The sequence below is a fragment of the Jatropha curcas genome, chromosome 3 (genome assembly GCF_041381405.1).
Source record: "Jatropha curcas cultivar XTBG-Jc1 chromosome 3, XTBG_Jcur_1.0, whole genome shotgun sequence".
NCBI lineage: Eukaryota > Viridiplantae > Streptophyta > Magnoliopsida > Malpighiales > Euphorbiaceae > Jatropha > Jatropha curcas.
In genome coordinates, this window is record NC_143153.1 from 25,271,012 (window position 1) to 25,292,604 (window position 21,593).

Sequence of the window (21,593 nt, forward strand, 5' to 3'; positions counted from 1 at the left end):
AAAATTTAAAAATAAAATCGTAATTTCCCCCCTAAAGAAATGAGCAAAATCACAAAACAATTAGCAGAAGCTCCAAGCCATTCTATACTTGGGCTATTATTGGGCCTCACATCAAAACAAACAGAGCCACTTAATTAGGCCTTCAGCCTTGACAACGCCGCAATAAGGATATAAAAGATTATCAATTTTAAACAAATCGCATAAAGTTAACTTGGACTTGAACTATGGGCTCGGTTCAATTTCTAACGGACTCCATTAAACAATACTCTTTCAAACTTCAATTTTTTTTTTTTTTTCTGTTTAAGCAATTAATTATAGGTTTCTATTTTAAGAAGATTTTATTTTATACTAAAACTACTATCTTAGCGAAAGTTTTATACTTTTATATATTCTATTTCATTTTCTTAATTAACATCAAATGATGAAATTGAAAGAAATGAATTAACATTAAAATGGTATTTCACGCATTTTTATTCATTTGAAGGCTCAATTATCTAATATTTAATTTATTTAAAGATTTTTTTAATTATAATAAATTAAGTTACTTTTAAATACTCATTAACAAAATATATAAACTATTAAAAATAAAGTTGAAGTCATTTTACTAAACGTTTTAATTATTTATTTTTAAATTGACTTATAAATTAAAATAGATTTTAGGTCAAAAGTTAAAACTAAGATAGTAGTTAAATTATCCATTAAAAAAAAAAAATGCAATCATTGTACCAAAATGTCTTTTGTGAAAAGATTGAACGTTGATTCTGTCAATATAGTTATTTTGATTAATTTAGTTAATTCGATTAATTTAGTTCGGTGAATAAATATTCAATTAAAAAATTAAAATTATTGCCATTGATTAAAAGTTCATATAACTGAATTAATTAAATTAACGAATTCTAAAATTACATCACAATTAAATATTAAAATATTTTATTTTTTATTTTAATTAAGATAGTGATTAATAATTTTAGTTAATTTTTTTATTTTGGTTAATTAAAATTTTATTTTCTTTAATTTCAATTGGTTACTAAAAAAAAAATTCTATTAAAAAATTTAACTGAATTTGCCCGGTGCTTATCTCTATCTTGTGAGTTAAATTATTGAGGTTTACAGTTAAGTCAGAACAAAATCTAAACCAGGCTTGAAAACAATAATCCTCCTATCCAAACGCATCTCTTCTTCAATAATCCCGCGCTTATTCGAAGACGAACCAAATCAAAAGCTAACTCTCCATCGTCAGCGACTCTTTCTCAAATTGGCTCTTTCAAATTTCCACCAATGTCTAATCCAATCATCCTCTCCGACGACGAAGAAGACAACCAGAAGACTCCCTTGCCATCTCTCTCCAAAAAACCCAGAATCGCACCAGACCCTTTCCCTACTATCTTCGTGCTTGATGATGATCCGACCCCTCAGAAACCCAAGTCTGTTTCCTCCACTCCCTCTTTCGTTGCCGAGACTCCAATGTCCGATCTCTCTATAGTTAAATGCACAATTGCTCCTTCAAATCTCCAAACCACAGTTTCCGATTGTGATAAAAAACTCTCAGGTTAATGGTCACATTTTCTTTTGCCTTTTTTCTTCTTTGCTTATTCATTTGCAGCTGATTTTGATGTGTTTTGGTGATTCTCATTTGTTTATGATGATTGCTTGTTTTTAATTTGGGAGCTCGGTTAAATGACTGGAATTGATGTTTATTGGTTCCAAAATTAGGGTTTCAAGCTGCAAAAAAGAGTTCGTTTGACCCTTTTTGGTTAAAAAGGGTTCAGTTTATCTGCAAAATTCTGTTAAATTCTGACCATAAGTTCATTAGTTATGCTATTGGTAGCTCAATTGTTTACAGTTACGCTGTTGGATTTAGTAATTTATGATTTGTTCTGCATTTTTCATCACTTAGGATAAGATTTCAGCCAATATATTGAAAATGAGATGCAGTCGAAGTATATATGTAGGGAAGAGAAATACTTCGTATCTGGAGGCACTTATTGATGGTTGAGTGTTTTGATTACTATTAACTATGTTATACTTTTAGGTTAGCTGATAGTTATTATTCTTTGGTGGTTCTTTAGCTGAAAGACTAACTAAGTGGCCACTAACTTCCTTAGATCATGATTTTTTTTGAGATATAAACATATTAAGTGGTTAATGCTAGCTGACATACTACTTGTCGTCATTATGCTTATGTTAGTTTAATTGTCCTGCTTGGAATTCCCCAGTTACCCAGTGTTTCTGTCTTTAGATTTATGCACTATTACAATAGGTTCAGAATGCTCACAATTTTTGGCAGTGGCTTGCTGTAGTTGTTTCTCTCCATATTTTTAGCACACATAAGCACTGATGGTTGTATAATTTTCCTTGTAATGAATCAGATTCTATTTTGTTTGTCATGAGTTTATGTTATTTATAGTCAATTTAATAGGTTTGCCTTGAAATAGGTCTCTAATTGAAATACTATGTTGATCTGTTTTCAGTTATAATACTTGTATTCAGCATATTACTTTGATTGTTTTTTGGTTTTGACAATTCTGTGCTTGATACAAATTGGTGCAATATTGAATCATTATTACTCGGAATTAACAGGCTTCTTTCTTAAAAAAAAAAGGCATTAACAGGTTGATATGTTTGGAATCTGAAAATGATGAATCTGAAAGTAGCTTAGTAATGGAAAGTTTGAAGAAGAAGAAAACAATGGATAATCATGACGATGAGATCGATAAGATGGGATGCAGTTCTAGATTCTTCAGTTTGATGGATTCACTTGGTATGCTAATGATGTCTCTAGACAATTTTCTTTTTTTTTTTTTGAGATTTTTTTGATGCCCAGAAAATCTCATGTGTTATAATTTGTAAATTCAAAAGAAAGCTGTTCCAATAGTTGGGATCATTTTCTTCTCTATGAACTAATTATCAAGAATATGGTTATCAGGTGACGCTACTCTAAACCAAATGTCAGGGGACAATTCTTCCCATGAAATTTTCTCGCAAGATGTTAATCAGGTAATTCTTCATGAGAATAATTCTACCAACATTATAAGTTTCATTTTGGATGGTTTGATCTTGAACTTTGAGAATGATTGGGTCTTACTTTCTTATATGAGTTTACGCTAGAAAATAAACTGGAAAGTGTGATATCTGAAAAAAAGAGAAACTGGGATTATGATAAAAGAAAAAGAATAACTTTAGATTTGCATGCCTTTGCTCACTGATATTTTATTTTCCTCGTTCCTTGTTTTGATAGAAGGAACTAGATAAGAATGTGGCAGTCCATCAATGACTTTATGAGTTTAGCATATCCATCTAAGTTGAAACAAGGAAAAATTTTCATTGGATATTTTGAAATTTATACAATACTTATAATGCTTTATTTTGTAAACAATGAATACTTTTAAATATTTGAAACTTTAGTTTCATATGGAGATTGTCTGGGGTGACTCTCAAGTCTGATCCTTTATATGATGCTAATAAGACATTCATTGTAAAACCCGAGGAATTTTAGTCCTCAAAATTTAGAATTTTCTTAAATTTTTATTTTTTCCAAGCCACTTCATATCAAATTTAGATTAGATTTTAATTCCTTTGATCATGAAGATCCTACTAGTTACTATTTTTATGGCACCATGCACAATCCAGGTGGTTGCATTGCAATTTTAAAATCTCAATCCGCTGCTTTGTTGAAATATTCAGAATTGTGCACTGTGCGTGTCTTTGAAGCATCCCAAGCTCCCTAAAAAGGCATCTTTTTGCTACTGTTTCAATTTGGTCAACATAGTTATTCCCTCTTGGTTATCCTATTTGGATTTGTATAAACATGATTCCACTCAACTTAATTAAACCTTAGTTCTGAGCTTGTTGGGATTGACACAGTAATATAAAATTCAGGTGTCCATGAAGGCATGGGGGATAAATAGCTGCCATGTATTACTTGTGTATCTATTGTGGTGGCGAATATATATAAATGGTCTAAAATGAAGAAAAAATGATGGAAATGTGCATGTAAGTATATAGTCTTGGAAAGATGAAATGCTATTTTGTTTCAGTGTTAGGTTTATGGAGAGGAAATATGTGGCATCATTCTATGTGCAGAAATTTCCAATGTTTTATTTTAAAATTTAAAAAATAGCTGCCAGTTGCATACTGATGAATTTTAAATATTAAAAACTTATGGATTTTACTGAAGCTATATTTTTTGTTAGTTATGTTTTACTTTATGAAAATAATTAAAATAAAAATTCCATACCTCTATTGATGCTTATGTTCTCACAAAATAAATAAAAAGCAAGGTTATTTTTGGCTGTGGCTACAGGCTAATAATTGATAGACACTTGTTTTACAAAAATTTTTCCCTCACATTTGTATGGAAATCTGAGAAATGTTATATGTCCAGATTACAAAATCGAAAAAGTTGACAACCAGAATTTTGACCTAATGAGATGAGGCCCGCAAATGAGAGAAGAAAATACAATTGACATTCATGCTCTCTCCTCTTCTTTCTCTCTGCTAAACTGAAAATTTTTTCTATTGAAAAGGTTATGCCCAATGTTCCCGCTTCTCATGCCACTAAATCAAAACAATCAAAGATGATATGATCTCTTTGGTTTAAGTGATTAGAGGATAATATTTCATTTATATTGAAGAAAATTGTTTTACATTTAAACTTTTATGGGACATCAACTAAAATAGTAATTATCCTAGCTTCATTGATCAAAGTGCCTTGTGATTTTTTTTTCTTCCTTGCATCTAATGACTTTATTCCTGCAGTTGGAGAGAATGACCTAGAAGGAAAAAGTTTTAGCGAGCAAAAGAGAGGGGAGAGAGAGGAGCTTTTCTTTGAGTCTCCGAATAAGAGTTTGTGAGTTGCATTTTAGTCATTCAATCTCAAGGGTGGGCCTTAATAGGATTTCATTATTTCATTGATTTTCAAGTTTTCATAGATGATTTCATTAGGGTAAATTTGGTGTACATTTATCTATGGATTATTAGGCTATGGCCACAGCCATTTTGGTTGTGTCAATGGCCTTGCTCATTTGTAAGACCTTACTGGTGGCACAAGATCTGTTCTTATTCAAAGCATGCTGTATTTTCTTTTTTTTTTTTTCAGAGACTTATGAACTTTGCTTCTTAATAGATATTTGTTATTGTCCTCAACCCAGTACTTGACCATTGAATCCACTTCTTGGTTAAACACATTGACTCAGGCAAATGATACTGAAGAAGAAAATTTTAGCATGGAACAGATGAGTAGCATAGTAAAAGAGAAAATAACTAACGTAAATTCTGACAAGAAAAGTAGTACAGACAAAACAAAGGCAAAGAAGAAGATGACAAAAGAGGAAAGGATGACAAAAGAGGAAAGGATTCTCTTAATGGAAGAAAAAAAGCTAAAGAAACAAGTAAGTACTTTACTGATGTTAATGAACTTTTAGCAGTATGCTAATTTTATGTATAATCAGTTATTAGATACTATTTTACAGCAAGAGAAATTGGAAAAAGCAGCTCTGAAGGCTCAAGCTGTAGAGTTGAAAAAAATGGAGAAGGAAAAGCAAAAGTGGGAGAAAGGGAAGTTTGCCCTAAAATCCATTGTTGCTGAATTTGATACTAAAGTAGTTGAACAGGGATCTGTTGGAGGTGATGATTTTTCTGACTATTTTCCCTCTTCTTTTTCAGCAGATTCCTCATTCTAATAACTGGTTCTTGCTTATTTCCACTTTATTGGTACAGGGCATCTGCTTTCCAGGTTTGCTGATAAAGGCCTTAAATATCGGATAACATCAAATATAATTGAAAAATCTATTGTGTGGACCATGAGTGTTCCAGAAAATATTTTGCAGGTAATTAATTCTTGGCTGATTTAGTAATACAAGACAATTCATAAGGTTGCAGAAAATTATGGTATTTTGTCAGTTTTCTATGAAGTTGAAAGGAGTTGTAGTGTTATAGGGCTGCTGGACTTAGGGTAGTTTTACTGCTATTTACGGTGTTTTTATTTAGTTATTCAGTGTTTATCATGTTATTATCAGTTTCTTTGTTAATGGGTATTAGTGGGGTGGTTAAGCAAGTTATTTATCGTAATGGGTAGTTATTAGTGGGTAGTGGGTAGTTTTAGCTTTGCATTTAGTTGTTTAAAAGGTTGTTATATCATGAAAAATGTAAGCAGAATTTTATGAAAATGTTTTGAGTTCCTAAAACTCAAAGATTGTAGAGTTCTCTCTTAACGAGCTCTAGGAGATTGCAGATTCTCTCTAAGTCTGTCACCACTGATAGAAGGAAGAAAACTCCTTCTAAGATAGTCATCTCAAACCTGATCCCCTAATTCAAAGACCCATAACTAGATCCAAATTTGGGACCATAACATGTAGCTTCAAATTGTTGTTATGAGATACCATTTAAGGCTGCCTATTTCCTGTTATGCTGTTTTAGAATATACAAATCTTTTTTGCAGCTTTCTCCTGAAGGAACTGAGGTACGATATGTGTTACTTGTCTATGAGGCTGAGGAATTCTGCAATCTTGTTATCAATGAATCACTTCTTGATCATGTTTCTAGAGTTCAAAGTTACTATCCATCTTATACAGTCTGCTATGTCACAAATAGGTTGATGGCCTATATCAATAAAAGGTGAAGTTTTGACAAGTCTATTCTTATATGAAGTTTTAACTATTTTTGCCTTATTGTGCTGGATAATTCTCTGTTTTACAACTTTATGCTATGTGGCTTCTGCTAAGATTATGCTTTTGCTGGCTAAGATTCAATCCTGGTTTCCATTATTTTTGTTTGTAACTTATAACAATAATGAGAAAGTTGATTTGATGCTCAAAGATTTTGTTGGAAAAGAAGTAACAATAAGAGATTTGAGAATTACTAGTTCACAAATGAGTTTATTCTGGGAAATATTTATTTGATATGAGGCTAGTTCTCAAATAATTTTATGAAGTTATTGGAAGTTAATACATGTTATGGCCAAATTCTTTGGATTATAAAAAAAGAAATGCCATAACATGTTGCTTTTGAATCTATTCTAACTTGAGGACATCTCTAGTCTAACTAAAGGGTGCTAATGCAGGAATATAATTTTCTTGGGGGATATTTGTACTTCCCATCTTACTGACATGGCCAAAATTACAGCTGTCGATTCAATTTTATGGCCTTTGTGTGTGTTGACATTCTATTTTATTTCTTCCCTCTCTCTCTCTTTTTCGTACTTGTGAAATATCAAACTTCCTTATCATCCATAATAGTTAGTTATCAGAGCAAAATAAGTTGTTTGTCTAATTAGATTGATAAAGGATTCAGTTTTTGTATTTGGAAGCTGTTGACTGACACTTGACTTCAGTAGTTCATCAATAAAGAAAAAGGTGCTTTTGTGATTGCATCTGCTTTGTACATGTGTGTGTGTATAGTTTACATGCACATAGTAAAATGTTCATTCTGGTGGCAGTGCATTTGTACCTTAGTTTTTGCAGATGCCTGCTTGTTGAAGGTTTTCCTTTTCCTACGGGAACGTTCCAACAAAAGCAGGCACTATCAAAATTTAATGTGGTCTATTTGTGAACTACTCTCTATATTTTCGAATATGTTTGCTTATCTGATATATTTGTAACTATCTTATAGAACCTGACAATTTAAATTTATATGGAGGTTTTTCTCTATAAATGCCTTCGCTATTCTTTTGTTGCATCTGTACTTGAATTGTACTGCTTCATTAACACATCCGGCATTGTAATGTTTAGGGAAAAGGAACAGTACAAGAACCCAGAAAATAATAATGCTTGGAGACGTCCGCCAATTGAAGAGGTCAAACCACTGGCTTAAAATTATAGGATACTAGAGCTTTCTATATGTCAGTCTGCAGATTTTTTTATGGATCGATTGTGATGGTTTGTATCTGATTTTTTTTCCTACAGGTCCTGACGAAATTGACCACTTGTTTTGTCAGGGTACATTATAGGCATTGTATAGATGAAGCTGAACTTGCTGAACATATTGTTGGTTTAACATGCAGCCTGGCATCTTGCCAATTTAGGTTCTGAATATTTCTATTTTCACTGTCCTATCACTAGCTCAAATACTTAATAGATAATATCTGATTCATCCATTTTATGCTTCATAAATATCTGTCTCCCACATGATCGTTTCCATTTTGCTGACCAATTATCTAATTCTATGTTATGCTTCTCTTTAATTGCAGAAAAAAGTTAACACGACTGTCTGTAAATGCTAATGGGTCCCTTATCCCTAAGGCTTCCATTGACAAGAATTTAATAAAAAAGAGTCCCTGGTGAGCAATAGTACTCTTAATTATATTGTTGCAACCTATTCATAGATGGCACTTTAATTTACAAAAATAATATTATAAATCTTAACATGATGTGCATATAGCTCATATGTGCTATATTGGTGATGCTTACTGAAAACTAATTCATCTGTCTGAGAAGCATTAAATATTTATACCAAAATAGAATGGAAAGAAAAATGATATATATATATATATATATATATATATATATATATATATAGAGAGAGAGAGAGAGAGAGAGAGAGAGAGAGAGAGAGAGAGGCTAGTATTATTAAGAATATGAAAAGATTAATCACCCTTGCATATGGATGACTAGTAGAAATATGTGAAAACAGACATAGAATGGATGAAAGGTTGAAAACCTAAATATGGGGAGTAGAGAGAATCTTAGGAGAGGCCAGAATGGATGATCATTATCTAGTTACATGTATCTCGGATTCCAATAAGCATATCAAAGCCAACATTAGCTCCTATATATGGAACTCTATCTAAGAAATGTCAAATGTGATATAATCCGGACTAAATCTTTATATTTGCTTTTCATTTGTTTTCATTTAGCCTCTGCCTATGTGTTCATGATTTTGCTTTCTAAGTTCAGGTTAAAAGCATTGGTTGCTATACCAAAGGTGCAGCCACGATTTGCCATTGCTATATGGAAGAAATATCCTACCATGAAATCTCTTTTGCAAGTTTACATGGACCCTAGTAAATCGGTAAGGACAAGCAAAATATAACTCATATTTTTTGTTTGATGCTGACTTATAAGATCTGCCCTTAATTTAATGTCACCCCATTTTTAATGGTCTTTATGTTACAACATTTCGACATGTGTGGCTCTTTGCCATTGAGGTGCATCTTACCATCTTGGGAGCTGAAATGGCTTCTTTGGAAAATATGCAGAACTGAAAATCCAAGTCTTCGATTCAGTTAAGAAAATCTCGGTAGAAAACAAATTGATACATTACACGCTGCAGTTTTCCCAGTATGAAAATATCCAATGTCAATCAAAATGGAGCATTTCATTTTTCATGGAACGTCCAATTGTCCTTTTTCATGTCAATTTCCATGAGATATAGAACATTGTTAAAATATTTTCCTTTTGATGCTTTCATATAAGGAGAGAAGCCATAAAATTGTGAAGACGGAGGTTAAATTTTTATGATGATCACTGTACATTCTGTTTGAAGTTCAAGTTAACTTTTTCAAAGAAGATTATGTTCATTTAATGTTTCTTGAAGTTTGAGGAGGTCTAGATTGATGATGATTGATAGGTTCAAATATCAACTATAGTAATCCGGTATATTTTAAGACTCAGATGACATCCTGTTGAAAATGTTATAAGAAGGGCAAAATGAACCCTGCTGTGATTCAATTTAGAGAAGATATTTTCATAATATCTGATATTTATTCCCAGTGTGAAGAATATGTAAAGTTGTCCCCATTGTATGAAGCTCCCCAGTTATACAAGAATAAAGTGAGGGTTGTCTATTTCTTGCAGTTTTCTCTTGGTTTGTCTCTCTGACAAAGATAACATATATATGTATTGTCTCTCCCATCAAATAACAGGTGCATGAAAAGGAATTTCTGCTTGAGGACTTGACAACAGAAGGTTTACTTGGTAGTGACAGAAAAGTAGGTCGGATTTGTTCTAAGCGAGTATACAGAATACTTACGGCTCAAAGTGGAAGCATCAAAACTGATGATGTTGAGGATGGTGCTGATTTTTTCAGGCATCAATCATCCTAAATAACTTGGGAAATGTAATTCTTGCAGATCAGAACAGGAGATTGTACATGTTAATTTCAACTTTGTCATTACTAATTATTTCCTGCCAATGCTTACTTTGCAAGGACAGCTGATTTGTTCCATACACTTCAAGATAGCACCGACGCTGTTGAAGTTCTATCTGGAATTCACTCCTCTCAAGTGGCATTAGAAATTTGATCTGTATTTCCAAAACCATAAGCATCGTGATCAATAGGTACGTTGACTAACTGATATGAATCAAATCAATTGCTAGTGTACAATAGATCGTATCAAGATTTTATTTTTCTTTTTCCATTATTATGAGTTTGGAGAGATCTTCAAATGCAAGCAAAGGATGTGGCCACTAAAAGAATCCTTGCAATATTTATGCAAACAAGAAGATCATTCCCTGCTTGCGCTTGTAGTGGCAGAGGCATACACAGAGAAATTATCCAGTGGTTTTTGACTAGCTATACTAAACCAGTCTAGTATCTGCATCACTTACACTGTTGCTCCTAAATTTCAACAATTGTGCCTTGTGACATCTCGTCATTATGGGTTTCCTATGGATCTCTATCCTATCTCTCCATCCGCCTCTGGATGTTGTGAGGATTAATTTCTTTCGCTTAGAGTGAGACGGTAGCAACAATGATTACTTTTAGTATGATTGGAGGATTAATCTTAACAACTTGATTAGCAACCCTGTTGCCAGGGTCAGATGCCCCTAGTGCCCATTAGTGGATAGCTGCTGCTGCATCAACAATTAGCAGCAGTTCTGGAGTTATAACCTTTGTTAAGCTGTTGGTGGATTTTCTTTTTACTTTTTCTCTTTATTACCTCAGGCTTTTCTATTAAAAAAATCATGTAGATTTTCATCAAAAAATTTATTTTTATCAACTCGAGAATTTTTTGCTTCCCACGTTAATGCAATGCAATTGGCATTGAGTTTACTAGTTTTGCAAATCATTGTTTGGATGAAATTAGTTTTTTTTTTTTCTTTTTTTAGTTTTCTTTTTTCTTAACACGATTTGCCACAAATGGTCATAGAATTTTTGAAAAGATGAAAACCTATTTTTCTTTCTAAGAAATAAATCAAAACGCGATATTGAAAAATGGCTCTAAACTTAATTCCAAACGGAATTTTTCTTCAATCTCGGCAAAAACTTGTGGTGCGTCCAATTTCTCAATTTTTATTTTGGTTCAATTAGACTGAATGTTCAAAGTATTCAAGTTGGATTCGACTCAATTTGATTATCATTTTTAGAAGTTTAAACAAATTTATATGGATGCTCAAAATATTTAAATGTGACTATGACTGAATTTGATTATTGTTATTTTAAGCAAACGTAATTTTTTTTATGTTAAAAAAAATTCAAACAAACTTGAATATCAACTTTTAGTTGAAGCTAACTCGACCAAAACCAAGTTGAATTTGAATATTTGTGAGTAGCACAAATAACTCACAATTGACTTTGACTGGCATCTACCCTACTGGGAACTGAGGGACTTTCTATAACTTCCCGTTTTGAGTGACTTGTGGAAAGTGGTGGTGTTTTTTTTTATAAAGGTGCCAGATTATAGAGTTATCAATGTTTTATAATAGTTCTTAATAATACGTAAATAGTTTTTTTTTTTTTTTCTTTTAAGATCGTCGATTACAAAATAATATCTCCAATTGCCAATAGTTTATAATACTTTTAATATTTTGTACAAAATGATTGTTTCTACAAAAGTAAGTGGTTTACAAAATAATAGTTCTAATTATCAATGTATTATAATATTTTCAAATTTCGTAGAAGATGGTTTTTTTTTTTTATAAAAGTTTTCAAATTACAAAATAATAGCTCATTTTCTCTATAATTATTTTGTAATATTTTATAAAATGTTACTTTTGTTTATTTTGTAAAAAAGTTGTATATAAAATAACAGGTTTAATTTCTAATATTTCGTAAAAAGCAAATTTTTTTTCTTTTGTAAAATAAAGATAAATTAAGTACGTTTAAGTTGATTTTACTTCATGTCGTGATAGCAAGCACCTACAATTAGAAATGAAGGTTGAATAGATGTTTTCGATTCCGTGAATCAGTGATTTCATACCAATGAGGTTCGAGAATAAGACTATAAAACTTTTTTTTTTTTTTTTTTTTTGTCCACGTGGTTTTGATTTCGATTAAATTATAATGCTGGTTTTCCACGTGTCCTTTGTTAGCTTTTTATGTTAATTTTATCACAACAATCGGTTCGACAAGCTGTTTCAATCCAATTTCGATCTCATTAGTTGGGAGGCAAAATCAAAATTAGCTGGTGAGCCAATGATTTTGATCTGATTCAAAACTAAGATTATCGAACCAATTCCAAGTTGATATTTTGTTAGATCAGTTCTGGTCTGAATCGAACCGATAGCAAGCTCTAACCAGTAGGGCCCTCCAGCACGACATCCAAGAGAAAGCCAATTGAAACAGAGTGAAAGTGGTGTAACATCAATAAATCTTGTCTATGGATAGATAGGTACAGCCACCATTTACGGGTTGTCTGATATCCATCGCCACCGCTAGTATTGGTTTCGCGTGCCAAAACGCATTCCAGCCCTTTTAATTTCATTGAACTTTTAAATTGTTATTCTCTTTATTTTAAAATATAAATCATATATAAATTAAGAAATATTTTTTAAATTATAAAACATAAAAATATATATATAAATCCAAGAAATTAAAATTAATAGTAAAAAGTAAAAATTTTAGATGTAATCACTTATTAGTCCAATGGAACAAACTATAAATACACAATTGAAAAGATAAGAAAATTTCACTAAATAAAAGATATTAATTTACTTATTATAAATAAATAAATAAACCGCTCAGTACAGTTTCCACTTGGCAGAGAGATGCTTTAGGTTTCAAAATTTGAGCATAAATAATGCATATGGCCCTCCATAGACTATTGTCTCCCCATCACCACACAAACATTTTTTTTTCCCACCAATCAAACACCCATTTAGTACTATAGAAAAGAAGTTGGCAATTCAATTTCTTCATTTAAAAAGAAAAATTTATCAAATTCAAGCACACCTCACGAACGTGCAAATATTAAACATTTTGCATGTAATCCCCATTCTTTTGTTTTCTTGCACTATATAATACAATTTAAGGCCTTATTTCCTCTGTGTATATGCTTTTAATTCGATTATGGAGAAGAGCAAATCATTCTCCAGCTACCCTAATGCCTACTCAGAAATCCGGCTAGGGTTCGAGGACCGGTCTAAATCATATAGTTTTAATGGTCCGGTGAGCGGTAAGATGGATGAGCTAGCACCTTCAACCAATCCAGAGCTTAAGAGGAGAAAGAGAGTTGCTCAATATAATATGTACAGCGTGGAAGGTAAGCTCAAATCATCTTTGAGAAGTAGCTTCAAGTGGATCAAGAGCAAATTTGTTGAGGATTATTCTGATGTATGATATATATATTTATGTATAATTTGTTCTGGGTGCTATATATGTAAAATCTGATGCTTGTTGTGTGGTGATGTTTTTGAAAGTTGTGTATAAGAAAGAATCATGATTTAAGTTCTTGGATTTGTAATTATGATATTATTGTTTCCATTTTTTCGATGATGAAAATTGTTTCAATATACATGTAAAGTTATATTATCCTGCAAGAAATCATGAGATTAATTTCAATCTGAAACTTAAATATTATCCTTACACAGAATTTATGGTGTTAGAAGGCAAGACATAGGTGTTATTAGTTGCGGTTCCGACTCAAAAGATTAGATAAGAGTGGTCGATCGGTTCATTTGAGCAATGGTTTTCGGTTCAAGTGCATTGGTAGTTGAGAGCTGGAGGATGAAACCAGGACTTGAACTTATCCCTATGGTTTCAGTTCTAGTCTTGGTTCAATCGGTTTCAAACTAGCCTTAGTCCCAATTCAAAGTTAATGCTAATTTTAGTTCAATCTATCTTCCTTTAATAAATACAATAAGGACAGTGAAATACTGTTTCGATAAAAACTCTTATAGTCCAGAAGCTAAAACTTATAGTCCAGAAGCTAAAAATTGATTATTTGAATTGAAAACTCTCGAGGGTCCAGTTTAATTGAAAATATGTTACTATAATTAAAAAGACAACAAATAATTGATCAAGTGGATTTTAGATTAATATTTAAAAATTTCATTAAATAAAGTAGCGGTATATTGTAAGAAAGATTTTTGTTTGTTTGTTTTGGCTGACAAACAATGATAGATACCAACTTATTGGTTTCTTCTGGTCCCCATCCTTATCTAATACCAATAATTATTAAGCCTAATTATGATTTTTTAGAAAAAAAAATTTATTTTAACACTTGACAATGACCAGAAATGCCTCCACCATGATCCTATGTTCTTATATCATCACACCTTGGTTTTAGCCACAAGTTCCTTTTTCTTTTAAGAAAATTAAATTAAAAAAAATAAAAGAGAGAACATATATATATGTCTGCACCTAATTGATGCCCTTTCGTAGTGGCCTTCCTTCTATTTTCAACCTAATCCATAATGATAAATACATAGAGATCGAGGTTTTCCATCTGCTTCTGCCATTCCTTATCTTGTGGCTCCTTTTTAAGTTCAATTTCAAATCATGAACTTTATGTAGAGAGAGAGAGAGAGAGAGTCAAATGCATAAATTAATATTTATATTTTATCTAAAAAACTATGTGTCTCCTTAAATATTTAATTTGATCCATTGAATATTTTAATTTATAAAATTATACCTATTGAATATTTTTAATTTGCAAAATTTTTCTACTAAAAATTTCAACTTGTAAAGTTAGATTGATTGAATACTTATTGGACAGTAAAAATATAAAAATTATTATTTTAAAATTGTAATAACGACGTATCAAATCAATACTTTTCATACAAAAATCAAAAACACAATATATATATATATATATATATATATATATTTGAAGGATATGAGTAGTGGAATAGCCTATTTCATGCTTCTTTTTAAATAAAGATGATAGGAAATAATGTGACCCATTTTTCCTCCTCTGTAATCACTATGATTGAAAACAATAGAATTAGTTTTTCCAGTATGAGTTCAAAATCATTTCCATGGTTAAAATCGTCCAGTGATAATTTTTTAAAATACAAAGAAATTAATTTTGAAATTCTTTAAGAAAAAAATATTTTGAGAAGACTATTGAGAAAACGTACTTTGTTTGAGAAAGATTTTTTAATTGTGGTTTGTGGACCATAATTTCTTTACCTTCTAGGAGTTCATGCAATGCTTCCTTATGGGGGCTTGGAGATAAAGTATTCGTGATCAAAGTTTGCTAATTCAGGATTATTTGAAATGGATTAAAGCCATCGGTTTTAAAAATTGTTTTGGAGTTTGTTTTGCTAGTAATTTTGGAGGGTATTTTGCTTCTAACATATACATATACGTATACATATACACATACACCAAAGAAAACAAACAAGTTGAATTTATAATTCTAGCTCTAACATTCCTCCATCTGTCACCAGTTCTGAATGGAGTTTGGTTTTAAGTTTGAGTAGCAAGTGAATGCTAATTTGATCAAGGAACGGGCAAAAAGTTAAAAAACTTCTAGCATTTATGTGCTCCATACTCCCCATGTTGAGTGACAACTTTAGAAATATGTTTTAGTACCAAGGCATTACCTTCGCCAGAGAAAAGTGTGAACTTTAGTATCTTGTAGCCTTTGGGAAAAGGGTATTAAGTTATCAACTCATTCGGGTACGGTTGCCTACAGATCAGTCCAGAAATGGATTGTACTTAAACTCCACCAAGGCATTCACTAAAGCTTTTACATCGTAGTCAAGGCAAGGAGTCCATGACATTGATGGAGTAAGATCAGTCGTTCCAAGGGGAATAATATTTTATGTTGCATCATATGTAAAAACACCACCAGCCTGGGGTGGTTTAACCTGTTGAGGTCCTCTAGTGGCAGTGGTAAGTGGCCTAACGGTCAGCTATGGAATTATAGAATTTGACATACAGTGGATTGGTCCGACCAGGCCAAGAGTTACAGGTCTGGTGGATGGCTAGAGCATCATCTGCTACAATCTCGTTCACCGATTTGGTTGTTGTTATTGATATGTTTTGGTGACATAATTACTATCTGATATCTTCACAAAATTCAAACAGTCCCATCGAGCACCAAAAAACGACCGTTTAACCTATAATCGATTGGTTTCTTGGACTTGGTTTCTATTAAACAGTGGAAAAGGTATGAAACTGCATGGACCTATAGGCATGGCACGTATAACCAAAATGAGAGAAAATGCAGTGGGCAAAGGTGAGGAAGAAGAGACTGAGAGAGAGGAATAAATATTGTAGAATTTAATAGAATTTTAGTGGACAACAATTAAAAATATATTTACCAACAAAATTAAGATTATTGGAATGAAACTCGCTAATAATTGTTCAATGCAAAACCAAACAATAATAAAATAATTTATTCATACAAGCAAATAACTAATTGACTCAAAAGGCTTAAATTTCTTTATCAAGTCCAAAGAGTTTGTAAACCTTATCCGGATCAAGTGTACGTAAATCCAAAGTAGAAAGAGATCGACGATTATTGTTGTGGTTAATGATATCTGTTATGGAGGCTTGTAAGAGAGTGAAGTTTTGGATGTTCTTTGTTGCATTTGGATGAGCTTCAGTTCTCACCGTTGAGCTTGATGCTTTGTTCGGCCAGAATGGTCGAATCGGAGAAAATGATGCCCTTTGACTTTCTTTTTCCCTTTCTCTTACTCCTTTTACACTTGAGGAATGGCTGCTGTTTCCAGTCTCTTGCCCACTCATGTTTGATTCTGAGTACCTCTCCACCTAATTTTTATCAACACACAAACACATATTAGTTTTATCACATATGGAAAAATGACAGAATGTAATTAAAAATAATAAAACTTGGAATAAAGAATGCTTCATATACTAAACAATTTCAATTGAAATCAATTTACCTCTTTAGAAGATTCAGTGTCTTCTTTGACCGGTTGAATACTGACACTCCTTCTTCCATGTCCTTCTTGACCTGTTCGAGAGGATTGCTTTTTCGATCTCCTACGCCTATAAGATGGAAAAAGTTATAGCCATTATACTTGTTCAAAAACTCAAACAAAATATCTATACACTTGGAATTGGAAAATTAACTGCTACATATAATGGAATCACAACTTACTTCTTCTTATCACTGGCTTGAGTTGGCTCATCCTCCTCCCTGTAGATTACTGGCAGTCCTGGAAGTTCGCAAGCCAATGGGCTAGAACTGAAAAACTGTCAGCAAAGGCAACTAATTAGAAAAGATGAATTGCAAAATGAAAATCAGGTTGGTACTGGAGTGTCTCCAGGAGTTAAAGGTCTAGAGCTTGAAGTTTCAGTCGGAATGAAATATACTTAGAAAAAAATGTCATAATATAACCATTAATTAATTAAATGTACTTACATGGCTTTGAAGAGCAGAAGCAGCAGAGCCACGGTATGCAGGGTTGAGAGCAAGAAGAGAAGTCAAAAGACCAAAGGAAGATTCAGGAAAATCCCTAAAAGCTTCTTGAAAACTGGGTTTATAATGTTGAGGAGGTCTAAAACTTGTAGATAATCTCATGATTTTCCAGTAATCTTCAGGTGGTGAACCACAAAGCTTAAAAATCCTGTGAAGTTGTTCAACTTCAGTTCTTCCAGGCATAATTGGTCTTCCAACGAACATTTCAGCTAATAAACAGCCTGCACTCCATAGATCAATGCCTACACCATAATCTGTAGACCCTAATAGCAATTCTGGAGCTCTATACCATAATGTTACTACTCTACTTGTAAGAGGTCTTTTTGGTTTTGGATTGAAGAAATTTGCTAGTCCAAAATCTGCAATTTTTAGCATTCCATTTTTGTCTATTAATAAGTTGGATGCTTTTATGTCTCTGTGTAAAATTCCTCTCTCATGGCAGTGTTGGAGACCTGAAAGTAGTTGATGCATATAGCTTTTAACCTGTAATAATTATAAAAAAAAAAAAATATATATTGGGTTAATAATCTAACATTCGAGGTTCTGTTCGTAGTGCATAAAAAGCTACATACTCCAACAAGTTCTACATTCGAAAGCTCGATTGAGTTTTATTTTTCATGCTCGAATTTGATTTGCTAAAGTTTATACTCATAGTGAAATACTCTAGATACTGGTTTGGAATTTTATAAAGTTAATTGATAATACCAAATAAAAATAGAATATAAATATATATTTGCTATTTGTGCAGAGAAATAAAGTTTACATGATAATAGAAAAACAATGTATTAAAAGAAGTAAAGAAAAAATAAATTACATTTATCTAAGTCTTTTCTTTATATATACTTGCTTCTTTGTGTATATGATATTGAAAACCTATATTTATATAACTAAATTAAATTAAATTAAACATGAAAAATTAAAAAAAAAACTCTATATTAATTAGCTATCCGATGAAATTAAATTGAAAAATATTATAATAGGATGTAATTTAATACATTAATTATGAAGTAAAGCATATGACTAAAATTGGAAAGCAAGTTAAATTTATTTTTGATAATTAAATAATTTAAATATTGAAAAGACTTATTAATGACTTTTTTTATAAATATAATAAATATTACCGATATATATTTTTTATCAATTCATATGTTTTCTCACCACAACTACACTTAATTAATTACTAGTATTTTTATGATATACGTTGTACGTTGATTATACTCATTTAATTTTTTATATCATTGTTCATTTTTACTTGTTATTTATACTCATTTTTATTTTTTAATATCAAATATTGATTATAAATTTTGTCTTATATTATTTTGATTTTTATAATGTTAAATAAAATTTCATATGAAATTAATGTGAATATAACGGTTAATTAATAAAACAACAGTGTGTATATACACACACTTCAGTTCAATTTACATATTTTTTATCTAAAATTCATAATAATTATATATGTACAATTTTACAGTATCACCTAATAAATACGTTTCAATTGTTATAGATATAATTATAATATATTATATATATTTTTAAAATTAAATTTTCAATTGTTCGTCGTACCACACACACATAATTTATTTTATTTAAAAATAAAAATAAGGCTTAATTATGTAACTTCTATTTGATATTTATTTTTAAATATATATATCCAGCCAAATTATAGAAACATAAAGAAATTTTTTTTTTCTTTTTTATCTCTAGTCTAAATAAAATACTTTAAATTATAATAAAAATAGAATGAAATATATAAAAAATAAATTTGAAAAAATAAAATATAAAAATTTTCAAATGTCTCATTATCATATATATATATATATATATATATATATATATATATATTATTTATTTATTAACAAATAAATTTTGAAAAGATAAAATTTAAAATTTTGAAATGCTTAATTATCTATTTTTTTCTTATTTTAAAAATAATTTTAAAACATCATATCTAATCAATTAATAAAATATAATTTTTTTACGTGGTCATGACTAAGGTTATTTTAAAATATTCAAATTTCATCATGAATGCTATCAAAAATCTTATTATTTTCCATATTCTCACATTTATAAATAGTATTTTAAAAAATAATTTTAATAAATTATATCCAATCAACTAATAAAATATAATTTTATAATTGGTTATTGCTCAGGTTATTTTAGTACATTCAAATTTCATTAACGATGCTATTGGAAATCTCATTATTCCCCTCATCCCATATTTATGTACAGTATAGATTACTTATGAGTCACATCTAATTAAATTATCTTTAAATTTTTTGGGGCTACCATAGAAAACAATTTTAGAAAATAGAAATGCATATATAACTAAAAATTTATGGAAAAAATTTATAATATAAAGCGAAAAAATTTTATAGTAAAATAAAATATACATAACTATATATAACAAAAAAAAATTGAGGTTGAAGTGAAATTTATTTATGTTTGGGTAAAAAATACATATAGTATAAAATAATTTGAGAAAGCATCCGAGTATTATGGCCCCTATTAACCAGGCTTCAGGTCTGCCATTTTCTGCAAGTCAAAGGGTAATAATAACTTGACTCATTTACACTCGTAGAGACTTATAATGCAAGAAGTTAGAAGATGGAACCTGCGGTTCAGTGAGTCTCTGGCCTGGACGAGTGATGATTCTGGTAAGATCTGACTGCATGAAATCAAAGACAAGATACAGACTATATTGCATCCTTGATGTGGCTACTCCTTCAAGCTTTATAACGTTTGGATGATCTAGCTTCTGTAACATCATTATCTCTCTTGCCATAAACTTAATACTCTCTGACTCTGATGTGTCAAACCGAACTTTCTTCAAAGCAACAATTTTTCCTGTCTCTCTGTCTTTAGCTTTATACACATTGCTATAAGTTCCTTGCCCAACCTGCATAACCAATAATTCAAATCATATATTTGTTCATTTAGTGCATACAGTGAGAGTGCGTCGGTCCAACAGTAAAGTTATTTCATTTGTGATTTTAAAATTTTAAGTTCAAATCACAGATAAGAACATTATTTTATAAATCGGGTCAATCTTTTAGTAGGATTTTGCGTCGATAAATGCCCATAAAAAGTCAAAACATAAGTAAATAGAAATTAATCAAAACACTAACCTTAGCTAATTTATCATAAGAATCAGCACTTTTAGGAACCAAACCAGCCAAAACCTCTTTAGGAATATTATCAACAAGCCATTTAGGCCATCCATCAACAAGTTCATCTAAACCAATCTTCTTCAAAACATTTCTTTGTGATGCATTACCAACACCACCATTCTGTGACACTTCTTTACCAGCAAATTTCTCTCCACCTCCATTTTTATTATTAGTAGCACCATTAATCGCTACTACTCTCTTATTATTATTATTATTGGTATCTCCTTCTTGCCTAAACAACTTTCCCCTAGCTTCACCTCCATTAGGCCTACCAATATATCCTCTTTCTTGTTTCAACTTATCTAGGCTTCTTCGATTGAAAGGAGAAGATAGAATTGTTGAAGGCTTACCAAAACAACAACCCATCTTTCAAAATCTTGGAATTTTGGCAGAGAATCAAAGCTGTGGAGATTGCTTGGTGACATAGTAGAGATAAATGGAGAAATGAAATGGGAACTAAGTTTTGTAATAAGGGAAAGGCACTGTGTTATTTGATCCTTTTACAAGAAAATTGAAGCAAAGATTAGAGTTTGCCGTCCTTTTTTGGCCGGCTATTTTTTGGAGTTTTGCTGGATTGATGAAACTTCCGGTGATTGTTGTCTTTGTTTCTCCATTATCAATGACTTGGGCTATGTTATCAATGATATAAATATAATTACTAAGGGCATGTTTGGCTGAATGGTTTACAATTAGCTATTGGCAACTAGCGGTCAATGATGAACTGCATGCGACCGGCCACAAACAAATAGAAAAACTTTTGTTTCCAATGTATCAAATATCAATTTACTCATGAATCTTCAATTCTTTTTCCTTTTTTTTTTTTCTTTTTAAGTTTGTGCATAATTTTAGATCTTTTGGAAGTTGGAGGCAAA

At 31.0% G+C, this 21,593-nt stretch overlaps 2 protein-coding genes across 5 annotated transcripts; one reads left to right on the plus strand and one right to left on the minus strand.

The window, feature by feature from the left end:
* Positions 1-1,132: 1,132 nt before the first annotated feature.
* Positions 1,133-10,836, plus strand: EME1B (essential meiotic endonuclease 1B). 4 transcript variants are annotated; one of them, XM_012219888.4, is made up of 13 exons: positions 1,134-1,549; positions 2,603-2,761; positions 2,927-2,997; positions 5,196-5,390; positions 5,472-5,625; positions 5,719-5,828; positions 6,440-6,615; positions 7,728-7,791; positions 7,902-8,020; positions 8,186-8,275; positions 8,892-9,006; positions 9,860-10,053; positions 10,149-10,836. In XM_012219888.4, exons 1-12 carry the CDS (start codon positions 1,279-1,281, stop codon positions 10,037-10,039), a joined length of 1,704 nt encoding a protein of 567 aa, XP_012075278.1. In that variant the 5' UTR covers positions 1,134-1,278; the 3' UTR covers positions 10,040-10,053; positions 10,149-10,836. The 4 variants fall into 4 exon arrangements, with proteins under 4 accessions (XP_089575571.1, XP_012075278.1, XP_012075277.1 ...); XM_089719445.1 differs by lacking the exons at positions 9,860-10,053; positions 10,149-10,836 and adding an exon at positions 9,194-9,514 and having other exon boundaries at positions 1,133-1,549; XM_012219887.4 differs by having other exon boundaries at positions 9,860-10,836.
* A 5,531-nt stretch (positions 10,837-16,367) lies between these two features.
* Positions 16,368-21,552, minus strand: LOC105636636 (putative serine/threonine-protein kinase At1g54610). Its single transcript, XM_012219960.4, has 6 exons — positions 20,680-21,552; positions 20,166-20,450; positions 17,495-18,034; positions 17,231-17,325; positions 17,013-17,118; positions 16,368-16,878 (listed from the first exon to the last, which is right to left on the minus strand). Exons 1-6 carry the CDS (start codon positions 21,085-21,087, stop codon positions 16,540-16,542), a joined length of 1,773 nt encoding a protein of 590 aa, XP_012075350.1. The 5' UTR covers positions 21,088-21,552; the 3' UTR covers positions 16,368-16,539.
* Positions 21,553-21,593: the final 41 nt, after the last annotated feature.

Excerpts from the sequence above, each read along its gene's own strand:
- EME1B (XM_012219887.4), top strand. The coding sequence starts at position 1,279 with ATGTCTAATCCAATCATCCTCTCCGACGACGAAGAAGACAACCAGAAG. Across the intron at positions 5,626-5,718 it reads TGAACAGGGATCTGTTGGAG|GGCATCTGCTTTCCAGGTTT; the intron begins GTGATGATTTTT and ends TTATTGGTACAG. Across the intron at positions 7,792-7,901 it reads GACGTCCGCCAATTGAAGAG|GTCCTGACGAAATTGACCAC; the intron begins GTCAAACCACTG and ends TTTTTCCTACAG.
- LOC105636636 (XM_012219960.4), bottom strand. The coding sequence starts at position 21,087 with ATGGGTTGTTGTTTTGGTAAGCCTTCAACAATTCTATCTTCTCCTTTC. Across the intron at positions 20,451-20,679 it reads CTTATGATAAATTAGCTAAG|GTTGGGCAAGGAACTTATAG; the intron begins GTTAGTGTTTTG and ends TTGGTTATGCAG. Across the intron at positions 16,879-17,012 it reads ACACTGAATCTTCTAAAGAG|GTGGAGAGGTACTCAGAATC; the intron begins GTAAATTGATTT and ends GATAAAAATTAG.